This window comes from Saccostrea cucullata, unplaced genomic scaffold (assembly GCF_032062105.1).
Source record: "Saccostrea cucullata isolate Sc308-1 unplaced genomic scaffold, CSIRO_AGI_Scuc_v1 ctg9374, whole genome shotgun sequence".
NCBI lineage: Eukaryota > Metazoa > Mollusca > Bivalvia > Ostreida > Ostreidae > Saccostrea > Saccostrea cuccullata.
The window spans coordinates 47,816-63,212 of record NW_026919223.1 but is presented as its reverse complement, the minus strand read 5'-3'; the positions used below and the strand labels follow the sequence as shown (position 1 = coordinate 63,212).

The 15,397-nt window shown below is 32.1% G+C and overlaps 2 protein-coding genes and 1 long non-coding RNA gene across 3 annotated transcripts; all 3 read left to right on the top strand.

The window, feature by feature from the left end:
- The first annotated feature begins 3,171 nt into the window (after positions 1-3,171).
- LOC134282761 (solute carrier family 22 member 4-like) lies at positions 3,172-7,795 on the top strand. The gene is made up of 5 exons (XM_062765159.1): positions 3,172-3,480; positions 3,901-4,322; positions 6,679-6,906; positions 7,310-7,444; positions 7,699-7,795. Exons 1-5 carry the CDS (start codon positions 3,172-3,174, stop codon positions 7,793-7,795), a joined length of 1,191 nt encoding a protein of 396 aa, XP_062621143.1.
- Positions 7,796-8,287: 492 nt separating this feature from the next.
- On the top strand, positions 8,288-9,564 carry LOC134282673 (uncharacterized). Its single transcript, XR_009995337.1, has 3 exons — positions 8,288-8,409; positions 8,985-9,057; positions 9,384-9,564. It is a non-coding gene; the product is annotated as an uncharacterized LOC134282673 (long non-coding RNA).
- A 1,655-nt stretch (positions 9,565-11,219) lies between these two features.
- Positions 11,220-12,581, top strand: LOC134282749 (toll-like receptor 2). The gene has a single exon (XM_062765149.1). It carries the CDS (start codon positions 11,220-11,222, stop codon positions 12,555-12,557), a length of 1,338 nt encoding a protein of 445 aa, XP_062621133.1. The 3' UTR covers positions 12,558-12,581.
- Positions 12,582-15,397: the final 2,816 nt, after the last annotated feature.

Here is a 15,397-nt window from a genome sequence, read left to right as displayed (position 1 = left end):
GTTTTTTTTAAAATTTTTTATTCTGTTTTAGTTATATATTCTAAAATTATCTATTGTTTTGTAAAAATTAATTATTTGAAATTACAATATGTACATTTACATTTTTATTTTATTCTATAATTTTATGCGCATTTTACTAACTCTTATTTGTACTTAACAATTTTTTATTTGTTTGCGACGATTTCTTATTTTTTATTGTATTTGAGAAAGTTAAGTTGTTTTAAAAGAAATGATTTTGTTGATGAGGTCAGGATTAAGTCTGCATAATCGTGTAAAAAACGAACGAAATGTTCTTAAAGATTGAAAAAAATAGATAATCGAGATGTTTTAACCAGGGATTTTATATGTATAAGTCAAAAAAGATTTCATTTAAATACAGTGTATAGGGACAACAATTTGGTTACAATATTGATAACACATAGTGCATATTAGAATACAAAAAGGGAAAGGATTTTAAAAATGAAAAGGGGGTTCCATTCTCCATTTGCAGGCGCTTGTGATCAAAATGTGTAATTACGGTGTTTTTTCACCATAGAATTAGTCGTAATGTGCTTTCATAACACGATTTCTTATGATTACTCTTGACCCTTGGTTCATTTAAACTTCAGAGTCTTAAGTATGAATATGGTTACACAACCTCGTTATGTCTACAAAAAAAAAATCTTATTTTGTAAACCAAAATACCCTATATTATCGTACCTATAACACTGGAAAAAGGAACTGATCACTGTGGGATAAAATAGTTCTCAAAGCGAAGGACCAAAGGTACTGGATATTTGTTTTAAAAAACTTTATTGTTTTCTCTTACATTTTTATGCAATGATTTTTAAAAATCATTTTATTCGTAAAAAATTTATAAAAGCTTGAAAGAAAAAGATTAAACAAAACAGAATTTCAATTTGACAAGTATATTTAAAAGAAATAAGATATCAATGCCATTCGGCGTTATCGCATGTATCAGAGTATCATTGAACCTTAATTGGACATTTTAAAGTACAATGATATGCGATACTTTTAATGACTTTAAAGGTTTTCAATTTTACTTTTTATCATCAAATTCAGAGAAGTGTAAAAATGAAAGTATACTTAATAAAACAGCCTCTGCGTTTCTATCAAGTCTTTGATACTAGCATTTTAAAGTTCTTTGAAACTGTGTTCTTGTATAACAATTCTGGTCTTTTTTCATTCAGAAATATTTGCCATTAGTAGAGAAAATCCGGAATAAACACAAAGTAGGCTGCATTTTGACCAGCCTTTGTATATGGGGGTAGTGGGAGACATTGAACTCCGCTTTTTGTTAGCGCCCTTGTCTGTCAAACAGTAAAAAAAGTCCTACTGAGATTTATAATTGAAGCATTCACGCGTGTACTTGCTAGGTGAAAGGATATTGGGTTTAGGGAAGCGTCAACCAAACCAATTAAAGGTGTCCTTTGGATCTTTGGGGGAGATTGTAACGCTATCCTCATAATACCGTGCAAATCTGTTTCTCAAGGGTGAAAACTGTGCCCACCAAAGGTATGTAAAATTTTGTTAAACATTGATAATAGCAAATAACACTAAGTCAAACGTACCGAACTCTACAGTACATATGTTATGAAATATTATTTTGTTGATAACAGTAAACCCTCGTTTTGCAATTTCTCTTCACAAATCTTTAATAATAATGCCTCCTATGGTCTGGTTATGCATTTTTGAATAGAAATAGTCGAAGCACAAAAAACTTAGAATTTTTGAAAAACTTTGACAGAAGGCAATTTTGGATTTTGCAAGATTACGTTTTCTTTTTAACTTGCACATTTTCATTATTTCACTATTTCAATGTATACTAATACTTACTGATATTTTATTGAAAAGATGAAATTAAAACAAAATAACCTATCGTTTTTTTCTCACTTAGAACACTGGATAATGTTTTCTCCGTAATCATTTTCTGTTTCAATGCATACGATCTAATACGCAAACTAAAATCTGTCCATAACCTGACAAACAGTGCATGTACATGTACATCCGTATTTCACCAGATTACATAAAAACGAATGATGAAATTCTAACATTAATCCAGCTGCGTTTAGTTTATTTAGTCGAGTTTACTATATATATGAAAATATATCAGACAGGTTTGGCATAACTCATGAGTGTCAAAATTTTCATTCCACATGCTCAATATACAAACTTATTTATACAGATATAGAGATCTAAAGAACACACAGTGCCCATGTTTTATCTATGTCAAAACATGTCAGACCAACAAAATGTATTCCATTTTTGATCAGTTTCATAAAAAAAAAATATTAAATTAAAAAAAGGGTCGTTGTTTGTTTCATAAGAAGATAGATCTCATTCTTTAGAACTCATGGAGAGGTACCGGGATAAGTCAGTTTAACTATCCGTTTATTATATAGTTTCTTGGCACTTCATTTCTCATTCCTTGTAAATCTGATGGACCTGAGAGGCTGACATGTGTTGGGGAGTGGAGATGTTACCCAACCTGTATAAAATGCAACCAAGACATTCAAGATTCAGCTTTCCACTCTTTATTAAAGTAAACAATCCATGTTAATATCTATAATTACAATGAAAAAGTTTACAAAAGATACTAAACATTATTATAAATATAACTACTAATAATATAAAAAGTTGAACCCATAAATAAAAACGCACGCATGTTTACAAAATAATCTTACCTGTATAAATGCAACCAAAGAGAGACAACTGAACTGTCTTCTGTCTACTGACCTTCAGTCCTTTTTAAATTTCTGATGCACTTTTAAAATAATTACCAATCTTCTGCATAATCTTTAAACATTTTCTGTAGATAATTTATACAAACACCTGAACTCTGATCACCCCAATATCCTTGGTTGCTTCTTCCTCCTAACCAAATACATCTTTCGATAAACAAGTAATCAACCGCATTCTAATGAATCGTATATTCTGGGAATGGGTCAGGTTAAAAGGTCACCCTAGTGGCCAGCATCTATGTTTATTTTTGTTTATTTTTAGCCCGCTGACTAGTTATTATGATATCAGTGTTGATAAAAATACGTACGGGTTGGTTAAATTAATATTCCTTTGGGAAATACCGGTAATAGTGGAAACTGGTTGATTTCATGGTACAATAATATTCTAAAATAAAGACTATTTGTAATCGACAGTCTTAAGATCACTGGAATGGAGTCGCTCAATCTTGCTTTGGAGGATATAATCACAGAATGTGGTGGCTTTGGTCGGTTCCAATACATTGTCATCGGCGTTGCCTTCCTCGTGAAAGTGTCATGTGCGTGGAGCGTCCTCATGATGCAATTTGCTGGCGCGTCACCAGAATGGTGGTGTACGTGGAACACAAATACGTCATATGGCTACACCGGAAACGATAGTAAAGAGACACTCGAAGTATGCAAGGCGCCCAATAATGAATCTCTATATGGAAGATGTTCCTCTTTTCGTTTTTCATCGGAAATAAACACAATCGTGAATGAGGTAAGAACATGTTAAATCTACTGTCAGATATAAACTTATTCCCGGACACAAAACATACGATGCCGGGTTACATTTTTCTTAACGTAAAGAATTATTGAACAATTATTAAAATCATATATCTTGATTTGTAAGTTGTTTTAAAATGATATTTATAAAACATTTTCCATAGAAAATATAAAGAACGGAAAATCTAAAAATTTAACAAAGTTCTTTAACCCGGGCGATCAGTTCAATCTTACTTGAATAATAAGAAAATGTTTTTGTACAATTCTTTAAATTTAAGAGCATTGCAAAATACAATTAAATAATTATATAATACTGAGGTAAAGAATGTTGATTGTGGTTGCTTTTAGTGGTATTTCGATATTCTGCATGGTATATCTATGCGAGCACTTTTAACTCTTGTCCCTGTCTCTGTAGTGGGAACTCATCTGCGATATGGACTGGGTATCGTCTACAATAACCACAATACAGATGGCCGGTATGTTGGTGGCTGGTCTATTGTCTGGGCACCTGTCAGATACATTCGGACGAAAACTGAACTTCTTTCTGTCCCTTGCCTTCATGATGGTAGGGAATTTCCTCGCTGCTGTTTCCGTGTCGTGGCAGATGTTTGCTGTCATGAGATTTGTGCTCGGGTTCGGTGCTGGACAGTTCCTAGCCACCTTGTACATCTTCATGATTGAGTTCATACCCAAGAGACATCGATCAATGATCGCAGCTCTTCCTACCTTTCCCATCTTCGCTGCACTGTTAGCCCTGGTCTCATACCTGCTGAAAGACTGGAGACACCTTCATTACCTAACAGCTGCTATAACATTACCATCATTTCTGGGTATTTTGTAAGTTTTTAGCTCACCTGAGCCGAAGGCTCAAGTGAGCTTTTCTGATCACATTTTGTCCGTCGTCCGTCTGTCCGTCTGTCTGTCTGTCTGTCTTTCCGTCTGTAAACTTTTCACATTTTCGACTTCTTCTCAAGAACCACTGGACCAATTTCAACCAAACTTGCCACAAAGTATCCTTGGCTGAAGGGGATTTAGGTTTGTTCAAATGAAGGGCCAGTCCCCATTCCAAGGGGAGATAATTTAAAATAATTACTGAAAAATCAATGGCAATTTTCAAAGATCTTCTTCTCAAGAACCACTTTGCCAGGAAAGATGAAACTTATGTGAAAACTTCCTCAGGTAGTGTAGATTCAAGTTTGTTCAAATCATGACCCCCGGGGGTAGGGCGGGGCCACAATGGCCGATCAAAGTTTTACATAGAAAATATGTAGGAAAAAATATTTAAAATCTTCTTCTTGAGAACAGCAAAGCCATGACTGGTCATATTTACTTGGAAGTATCCTCAAGTTGTGTAGATTCAAATTTGTTCAAATCATTACCCCCGGGGGCAGGGTGGGGCCACAATGGCCGATCCAAGTTTTACATAGGAATATATAGGAAAAATCTTTAAAAATTTTCTCCTCCCGACAACAGGAAAGCCATGATTGGTCATAATTATATGGAAGCATCCTCAGGTAGTGAAGATTTTTGTTCAAATCATGACCCCTGGGGGTAGGGCGGGGCCACAATGGCCGATAAAAGTTTCGCATAGGGGTATATGGGAAAAATCTTCTCAAGAACAGCAAAGTCATGACTGGTCATGTTTATATCCTCAGGTAGTTTAGATACAGATTTGTTAAAATCATAACCCCCAGGTTTGGGTGGGACCACAATAAAAGTTCAAACTTATAGGGGAGAAAGACACAGTTAGTCAAAAAACTATGTAAGGATCCTTATTGAGTGTAGATTCAAGTTTGCATAGATAGAAGTTTGTTCAAATCATTCCCCCTTTATTAGGATCGGGACCACTTAGGTATTCCTTGAATTGAGTTTTTGTTCCTGGCCACTGTGCTCAGGTGAGCGATGTGGCCCATGGGTCTCTTGTTTAAAGGATTTAATCTAGCAGAATTAAGAGTTCAAAACCCCTTAGAAAGGACATAGTTTCAGATTTATAGAAAATATATACGAGTCGTTTTATGGTAGTACATGAATGAATAATTCAGTTGGTCCAAATGTTTTTTAAATGCCAGTAGATAAACGGTGTGAATTTAAGGTAGTCCGATCCTCAGGTTTATAAAATTAGCAGTTAAAGATTAACTCTTTACAACTTACTGAACTGTTATGCAACATACACTTAATGTTCACGTCATAGAAATAGAAATTTACCATTTCCCCGCAAGCACCTTATAGCGTGGTACACATTTCTCTAAAAATTTACGTATATAATTTTATGACGTTATATTTTAATAGAAAAATAACTTTTCTTATTTAATGACATTTTTTCAAGTATAAAATAGAAGGAATTTGGCATTAAATTAAACATTAAACGAACTTTTCAAAGTGCGTGAAAATGCGTGATTGCGGGGAAACGGTATATGCGTGATTTTGCGTTAAAATAGGAAATGGTATTCGCGTTAAAATGCATGACTGCGGGGAAGGGGGTTAAAGTTAATCATATTATAAAGGGAAAATTGCCAAATCTCCAATATTTTTGCAGAAAAAGCGATTTGGAATATCTGCAGTGTATTTTCTAATTGCAAATTGATCAACAAATATATTTTAGGTTTAAAAACGTTAGGTATCCAGGCATTCAGAGAAATTGTCATGATTTTTATACTTATTTGGTATTTTTTGTCTTCTATTTCCGTCATATATTCTATAGTAAATAGTGTAAAAGGCTTTTGCTATCATTGCAAGACACCACAAATCACTTCGTATTTCATATCATGCTAATAAGCATTGGTATCTAAGCCTGGATTCAAGAAAATCTTATTTCTCTAAAACTGTATTAATTTTTTTTCCTTTTATAGGGTACAAATATCAACTTTCATAAGTCCTTTTCTAAGATTTCCAAAACCCTTGAATCTTATAAAGATTAATAAAATGAAAATTTTTGCATGAAAAAATTACATTTTCAAGCTTCATTTTGATGCATTTCAAATTAATTATTAATTTTTGGAGTTATCCTTCCTGGCTGAGGATCGGATATCCTTAATCAATCAATAAATCTTTTTATTTCAAATGCTAGTGGTACCCAAGTGTTCAACTGAGTTCAGATTACATGTACATCCGGATGTTTTTGGGTATGTTTCTTCCTTTCAATAAATCTTGTAGCTGAACCCCCAAAATGATATACATATAATTCTTTTTCAAGTGTAATCCCAGAAAGTTTTCGATGGCTGGCCTCCCGCTTCAAGATTAAAGAAGCTGAAAATGTCATTAAAAAGATCGCAGATATAAACGGCCGTCCCTGTCCAGATATGGACAGAGTTAGACTGGCTCTGAGCAGCAAAAACAGACTAAAAGAACGGAAATATTCCATCATTGATATATTTAGAGAAAAATATCTACTTAAAAGGACATTGTTACTTTGGTTTTGTTGGTGAGTACGTATTTTTTCCTTGCCATCTTCTTTAATAATCTAGAATTAAGGATGCTTATATAAGGTGCTATTCTATATGATGTTTTAAATGATTTTCTTTTATTTCAAGGATAACCAGTTCGGTGTTTCTTTCTGACTTATGAACCTCACTTTTCTTTCCAAAAGTTTTTCTGTATATTTTTTAACTTCACAATTATCTTATTCTTTGACCTTTACTCTGGCATTTATATCTAATTGTAAAATATCCAAATTGTTGTTTAAGTCTGCATTCGTTTTTTCGATGTTTATTAAATCCTCTTGGTTGCCTGAACTTTCGCAAAATGGAACCCTTTTGCTTTTATTTTTAGGATGTACCTTGGGATGCTTTTTTTTAAACTGAGGGCTATCATTTTTTTAATTGTAGGTTAGCCTGCGGATTTTCCTACTATGGCCTCGCTTTCGGTGTTGGACAACTTTCTGGGAGTTTGTATATTAACATGTTTTTCTTATCTGCAGTGGAGGTACCTGGTACCTTCAGCACTTGGTGTCTTACCAACCAGTGAGTATTCTGAGGAGACCTATGTTTCGTATTCAAATGAGGTCGAATTCTAAAAACCTACTGAAGAAGAAAAAAATAACATACATGTATATTTGTCATGTCTTTTGTTGTAAAGAGTTTTTTCTTTACTTTCTTAGTGTAAAACCCTCAGTCTAAAATTCAACCGCAAGATTTTTATTCTTTTTAGATGATGTCATATACCTTTAAAAGAAGAATCATTTTATGGTTGACTGGGTTTTTTGTACCAATTCTAGATTTGGTCGTCGATGGACAGCTTTAGTACTGCTTTTGTTATCAGGAGTAGCTGGAATAGCAACTGCAACCTTTCAGAATCTTGGCAAGTATAAGTGATTGATTTTTTTTTTTTCTTTTCTTTTTTTTTTTTTTTTTTTTGCAAATAAAAATATTGTGTGGTGTTAACTGCACAAACGTTGAAAACCAAAAGAGTAGGATTCATTTGTTTTTCTTGTAATGTAACCGCTCTCCTTGTGAAAGTAATCGATTGTAAATATTTTTCTTTAAAATATCTTGATTTTTAAACGTTCATCACTGTGGTATATTGAATGAAGTCTCTCATTTACAAAACATTTTTTTGAAATAGAAGTACAAATATTTTCATTATTTCTTCCTTTTTGATGTTGAATACAAACTACAGCAGTTTTAATATATTTTTTTTATTTTATGTATTTGTAAATTTTATACCATCTTATTTAGATATCAATTAAGATAGATAAAAGGAATTTTATGATAATAAACAAACAAATAATTTCCTTTCTTTCTTTTTCAACTATTAACATACATTTTATGCATTTTTGATTTCTTTCCATGACATCATTAGATCCAGAGTCAGTGCCTAGCCATGCCACGGTTGTTACTGTTCTCGCCATCACAGCTAAACTGGCGATCTCGGCTGCGTGGACATCAGTCATAACCATCACAACTGAGTTATACCCAACTGTAATCAGGTAATACAGTCATAACCATCACAACTGAGTTATACCCCACTGGTATCAGGTAATCCAGTTATAACCATGACAACGGAGTTATACCCCACTGGTATCAGGTAATCCAGATAAAAACATCACACCTACCTATTTTAATCGGTCTTTAATCAGGCTCCTATTATTTAATAAAGACCACAATTGAGCCATCCCTTATCACTTTTAAAAGCCTTAAGTAGTTCAGTACTGGAGTTTTATGAAGAGACTTACTTTTACAATCGACGACTGACTTCTAAAATTTAAACAAAGAACAACTCCAATTACCAAAATGTAAAAGTAAGCCTCTTCATAAAACTCCACTAGTATATTGTACCTTCAAAAAAAGTTCATAATCAACAAAGACAGTGTATTAAATGGAAGAATTTTATTTGAGGATTTTATCTTTCACTTAGTGTCTTATAAAATCTTTTAGGGCTTAACAAGAAATGGAGAAATTGCAAGTCATACTACCTCTCAGCCTTCATATTTAGCACTCTGATTTCTGTTTTTAATAGTTTTTCTGATGCAAGTTTCCATTAATTTGTTAACTTTAATTTTAGGAATATTTCATACGGATTTTTTAGTGCTGTATCAAGAGTTGGTGCGATGGTGGCTCCTCAAATTATCTTCCTTGTAAGTCACCAATTCGTTGAATTCGTTCTTCAAGGAATTCGTAAATATATTTTATTTCATCACATTTCAAATAAAAGAATGTAAAAATTCAAATATTGATATCCACTTACGAATCCATTTTGTAAGTGATCAAGTCTTTGAATTTGTATTTCTTTAAGAAATTCCTATGCATTTCATCAGATCAAATAAAAGAAGTTTTGATTCAAATATTAAAATCAATTCATGATTTTGATTATTTTATCCCTGTTAACCTTCAGGTTGAATACTTGTATGTTTATACAAAATTTTCTTTTATAAGAATGAAGTAATCCTAAATTTCATTGAAGAGCAAAACTGTTCCTGGCCTGCTTTACTTTGTGATCGGGGGAACTCTGCTACTGTCCGGCTTCTGTGTCTTCTTGCTGCCAGAAACCAAGGGACGTGCTCTGGAGGACCATGTTATGGTCGAAGATTCTGCCGAGCAAATGAACCTTGTGAAAAACGATCCCGAGGAATAGAAAGCATAACTCATCTTACACAATTTAATACCTTTCAAAATATGTTTGTATTTTATTTACCTGACTTGTCTATCGTTTTCTGTAAGTATTGGAGATCTAGAAATTAAATGCAGACCGTTTAGTAATTTAAGTTGTTTCTTGAATTGAATTGTTTACATGTTTTCTTTTCTGCATAATACATATTAGATTCAATGCAAAACTTTATACATATCATTTTCTACGCATAATTTTGTTCGTATTATCCTTGACTTATTTAAGAAATTGTCATGCATGTTAAATCAATTTAATATTAGTTTCTGCTCGAGTTTTAAGAAAAATTTTAATTTACATCACTTAAAGATGCACTTATGAACTCGTGCAATGGAGAATTCAACTTGAAATATCTGGAATGTTAGATTTGGAGGTTAAGTATGTGATCACATGAAACCCAATTGAAGAAGAGCTTTTTCGTTTATTTGAGCCTTGCTCCTCTGAACCTATGATAAATTGTTTCCGGGTAAATTTTAAAATGAATTATTCGACACACATTGACTTAAGTGTTCTTTCAAATAGTGTTACTCTTCATGTGCATAAGTCAAGGGTCCTTTAAAATAAATGATCGGTGATTAACCGAAAGTACTCAAAAATATAAGTTAATAAATTGAATTACTATAAAAAGTAATAAACTCCAAGCAACCATATGATGATTGTCGTGTAAAGAAGGTAAGACGTTGAAAAAAATTAAACCTTTCAGTGATAATTACAAACTGTAAAACATTTTTTACAATCCTCGTGCATTTAGAGAAAGTACTATATTATAAATATATATTACAAGCTATTCAGAAGTCATTGAGATAATATACATTTATTTTTTCTAATAAAAATATAACGGTCAAGACAGAGTACATTGTTGAGATAAATTAACATTTTTTTCTCAGAAAGATGGAGTCATTGTCCATCCATCTCTTCATTCTGATAGCAATTGCTTGCAGTACAGGAAAACCAAATTTTTGTCCAGACACTGTTTGCCACTGTTCGAACATTTACACTGCAGATTGTTCGAACAGAAATCTTGAAGAAATTCCAAAAGGTTTACCAAAGGAGATCAGTACTCTTGTCTTGTCAAGAAATAAGCTTACGTATATTCGGAATGACACAATGGAACCTGTTGTGTCTTTGAATATCACAAATCTACTACTGGATAATTGTCAAATAAAAAGCATTTCAAAACGTTTTTTCGAAAGTTTTCCAAATTTGCGTTATCTTGATTTAGCTTATAATGAAATAAACTTGAGCAATGTTTATGACAGAATAAAGGATCTGGGACATTCAAATGTGCAAGTGCTAAACATATCCGGAATTTTCTTCGAAGGAAAACTTTTACCCCTCAGTGTGAAAAATATATTTTACACATCGTGGTTAAGTGCGTTGCAAGAGATTGTCGTCCGCAGTTGTAGTATCAGATTCTTTTCATTTAATACTTTTAAGCAATTACAAAACATAAGAAAAATAGATTTTGGGAGCAACCTTATAACAAACTTTGTATAAACTAAATTTCCGTTTCGCACATTACAAGAGTTGAATCTCGCAGACAATAATTTTAGGAGAGTTCCCAAATTTTGTTTGAATAACACAAGACCAGCTTTTCCAAACCTAAAAAAATTATATTTGGGAGCAAACGCTCTAATGGACACAGAAAATTTCATAAGTCAAGGCTTTTGCCTCAAACATGTTACATTTTTGAATATTTCCAAAAACTTATTCAAAGAAATTGCAGTAGTGTCGTTTGACAGGATGAGCAACTTACAAACGCTAATCGCTGACAATTTGCGTGGAGCAGCCGTGGACAAGTGGTCCCTATCATCACATTCTCTCCAAAGGCTTTCTATTGGGCCCTTGATTAAAACAAGAGTCAAGGATTTCACACAAATGTTCGAAAATTGTCCAAATATTAAAGAATTGAAAATAATGAAAACCGATTTATCAACAACTAATGTAACACGAATGCTTACACCTCTGAAAGGGTTATCATCATTAACTATCCTTAATGGCGAACTGAAGGAAATTATTTATCTGAATGCTTTTACGAAGTTAGATTACATCGATTTCGGTTTCAACAAAATTAAGGAAACTCAAGCAATACAGTTTCAAAATTTAACTAATTTGAAAACATTGGTTCTCAGTAACAATCGTTTGAATTCCATGAATAAGTCATTTTTGCCTAGTTTTCTTTGGGAGAGAAAAGACTTCATGCTTGACGTGTGTTTGAATCCATTGGACTGTGGATGTCAGCTAGAGTGGTTTAGAATCTGGATAGAAAACAATGTTAATAGAGCCATAGGATACCCAGAGAGATATATCTGCGATTCCCCATCGGAATTAAACGGCAAAAGCTTATCAAACTTTGACCCAGCCTCGGACTGTCATATGATAAGCCCTTATATAATTCTAACTTGTGTTTCACTAGCACTTTTTTCCTTCGTCATTTTGTCTATATATCTTTTGAGAAAATTTCGATGGGATATCAAATATTACGTTTACATTTGTAAAAACAGAAAACCTTTCGGCTACAAAAGGTTCACCGATGATGAAGCATTCCTGTACGATGCTTTTGTTGCTTATAACACTAAAGATAGATACTGGATTATGTCTGAACTTGTTGAAATGGTAGAAAGAAATGACAAACACAAACTCTGTTTGCATGAGAGGGACATCATTCCAGGCGGTGTGTACGTAGATGACATTCTAGAGAGCATTGATACCAGCAGGAAATTCATTCTAGTGCTTTCGAACAATTTTATGGACGACCAATGGTGCATGTACGAAGCTGCTCTTGCTAATCATACACTGGCGGATGGCGATGGTCACAAACTGTTACTGATTCTGCTAGAGGATATTCGTTCTGAACACATTAATAAATCTTTGAAAGTACTCCTTAAATCAACCTCTTATGTGGAATGGACAAAAAATAAAAATGGCCTAAAGATATTCTGGCAGACTATCAAACAGTTTATGAAAAAGTGATGTGAAATCCAAAGAAAGACGTAACATGATATATTATATAAATAATAAGCATTTAAAAATGAGAATAATTCATAACAGATATGGCAAATGTATTAATACCAACAAAAATGTTTTCTTAACTTTATAATCTGACAATTTTACATCCTGAACATTGCTTTTTTATAGCATTACGGTACAGGAAACAATAACACTATTTAATTTTTATTTAATTATATGATAAACGTAACTTGTCTCAAACAAAACAAGTAAAAGTAAGATGTTTTTGCCAGGTTACATATTAGTTCTTAGTACATTAGATTAATATATCACATGTCTTTTATATGATATTTATCATATTAGACACCTGAGGAATGACAAGAAGACACTGATATTGATTCTAAAAAAGTTTTTTTTTTTTTGTTTTGCTTTGTTTTTTTTTTTGTTTTTTTTTTTGTTTTTTTTTTTTTTTTTTTTTTTTTTTTTTTGGCATTTATAAATAATTCTTAAAGCTGTATATAATAAATAAATCAAATCTGTGAAGTGGACAAAAACAATCTATAAATGACGATATCTGTGTTTGTGATTAATCTTAATTCATCAAAAATAATTTTTGGAATACCGAGATTTTTTTTAACTCTTTCTGAATTATTTGTAGCAAAAAAGGAATGAATAAACAAATCATTAGACTTTTTTGCATTATTATTATTTCAGCAAGTCGATTAGTCAGGACAGAATGACATCATTCTTTTCCTTCTACATGTACAGTACATGTAGGTAGTGCAGTATTACATGTAGGTAGTGCAGTATTACATGTAGGTAGTGCAGTATTACATGTAGGTAGTGCAGTGTTGCATGTATTTTATTACCCTTTTACTGTCACACTTAAGCGATTTTTGCAGTGAAAAAATATAGGTAAGTTAAAAAAATTCATAAAACTTGATTAAACAAAAAGGCACTCCACCGTCATTTGCTGAATTCGTGGATGTTTCATTAAGCATCGCTTTACACAAAATGATGTTGGTGTTGAATGTTTCAAAAATAAGTTTTAATGTATTCAGAGTAACTTAGAAGATTCTCTGGCAAATATTATGTCGTCAATATCCAATACCTATCAAACGTATTAGAGGAATGTTTATTTATTTGTGTTGAAATATGAGAAATATGAACAAGTTATCAAGCTGAAAAGTCCATTGTAACAAAAAAATCAGGAGCCCGTTTTACAAAAGGACTTACGACTTAAGGCCAGATTTTATTCTTCGTATAACTTTATAATAAACATTATTTCGAAAATTATTTTAAACTTTTTAAAAGGAATATGGTATGATATGAATACACAAACAATTTCAAAGAGAAATTATAATTTTTGCAAAATATTACATCAATCTGAAGTTTTGGGTCTTAGTCGTAAGTTCTTTTGTAAAACGGGCCCCAGAGCAGTGCAAACATGAACCTACAAAAATCAAAGATAGGATTAGATGGCATGTACGGAACTCTTCTATCAATCTCAAAATCAGATATGGAGTGTCTTAAGAGGTCAATTTCATCAGAAAGTTATAGACTGTAAAACTTACTTCCGAATCTCCAATATTAAAAAATATTGCATTGATAATGAGACTCTTTAAAATTACATATGATCATAGAAAAACTATATATGAATGTACGATCAAGTAAGGAACAGCAATCTAGTTCAAAAGTCCATTAAAACAGTATAAATACGAGGGTTGTTCGAAAAGTTCGTAGACGATGTCAATCTTCGTTATACTACTTTCAGGAAATTTAAAATAAGCACAATATCATGTGTAAAAATATTTGTTTGTGTAAAGTTACATTTCATTCGATTTAAAAGAAATCAATTTACTTCATTTTAAGATCAGCATGTTTTGTAACCGCGGAGCATACTTGACGGTAATGTAACATCAAAATTATAGCGTCAAGAATTTCTTTAAAATACTATCCCTATACATTTCACACAGTATAATAATTACTTATTAAAAACCCTTTTTAGCACCTAACATTTATTTTTCTAACAATTGTTCTCGGGAACATACTAAAGACCTGATATACTAAAGACCTGATATTTGACCTGATGAAAAAATATTTCATATAACTTATCAATTTAAACATTTCATTTCATATTTCTGGGGGGAGAATATTAATGATAACTAATAATGATATATTAAAATTCACTTTTAGTGGATAATAAGTAGATTTTTTGGCTATGTATTAAGGTATATTCACAAAACATGATGACTTGATATTTTGAATGACCTGATATTTTTACTTTACAGACCTGATATTTTTAAATGAAATGGAATTGCTGCAAATATTCAAATTTTATCAAGTTTAACATTGAAATCTGCTTCATTTTCCTAAAAATATACTATAAGAATAAATCAGGTCATTTAAACCCATCACATCATTTAAAAATATCAGGTCATTAAAAAAACATCATGCAGGTCTTCAGTATGAAATCATCAGGTCAATTTTTTCTTTAATTCTGGCAAAAAGATGTCACAAAACCATTTAAAGTGTTTAATTTTTCTAAAAGAATTTTTTTAAAAAAATATTCAAAACCTTCCATTGAAAGTCATTTATAAAAAATATCAGGTCTTCACTAGAAATATCAGGTTATTCAACATATCAGGTCAACAATTTTTATCAGGTCATTCAACATATCAGGTCAACAATTTTTTTGTAAGAACACCTTGATACAAAGAAAAAAATCTCAGTGTTATCTACTAAAAGTGTATTTTAGTATAGTATCATCAATAATTTTCGCCACGTCAAACCTAAGACGTAAACATAGGTTAGTGACTTTCCTTCGCCAAGCACTGGGCATTAGAAGTTAAAGTCACGGGTCT

Bases quoted from the DNA above. Each gene is read 5' to 3' on its own strand.
- LOC134282761 (XM_062765159.1), top strand. From the start codon at position 3,172: ATGGAGTCGCTCAATCTTGCTTTGGAGGATATAATCACAGAATGTGGT. The intron at 3,481-3,900 runs GTAAGAACATGT...CTGTCTCTGTAG, and splicing joins TAAACACAATCGTGAATGAG to TGGGAACTCATCTGCGATAT. The intron at 6,907-7,309 runs GTGAGTACGTAT...TTTTAATTGTAG, and splicing joins TTGTTACTTTGGTTTTGTTG to GTTAGCCTGCGGATTTTCCT.
- LOC134282749 (XM_062765149.1), top strand. From the start codon at position 11,220: ATGGACACAGAAAATTTCATAAGTCAAGGCTTTTGCCTCAAACATGTT.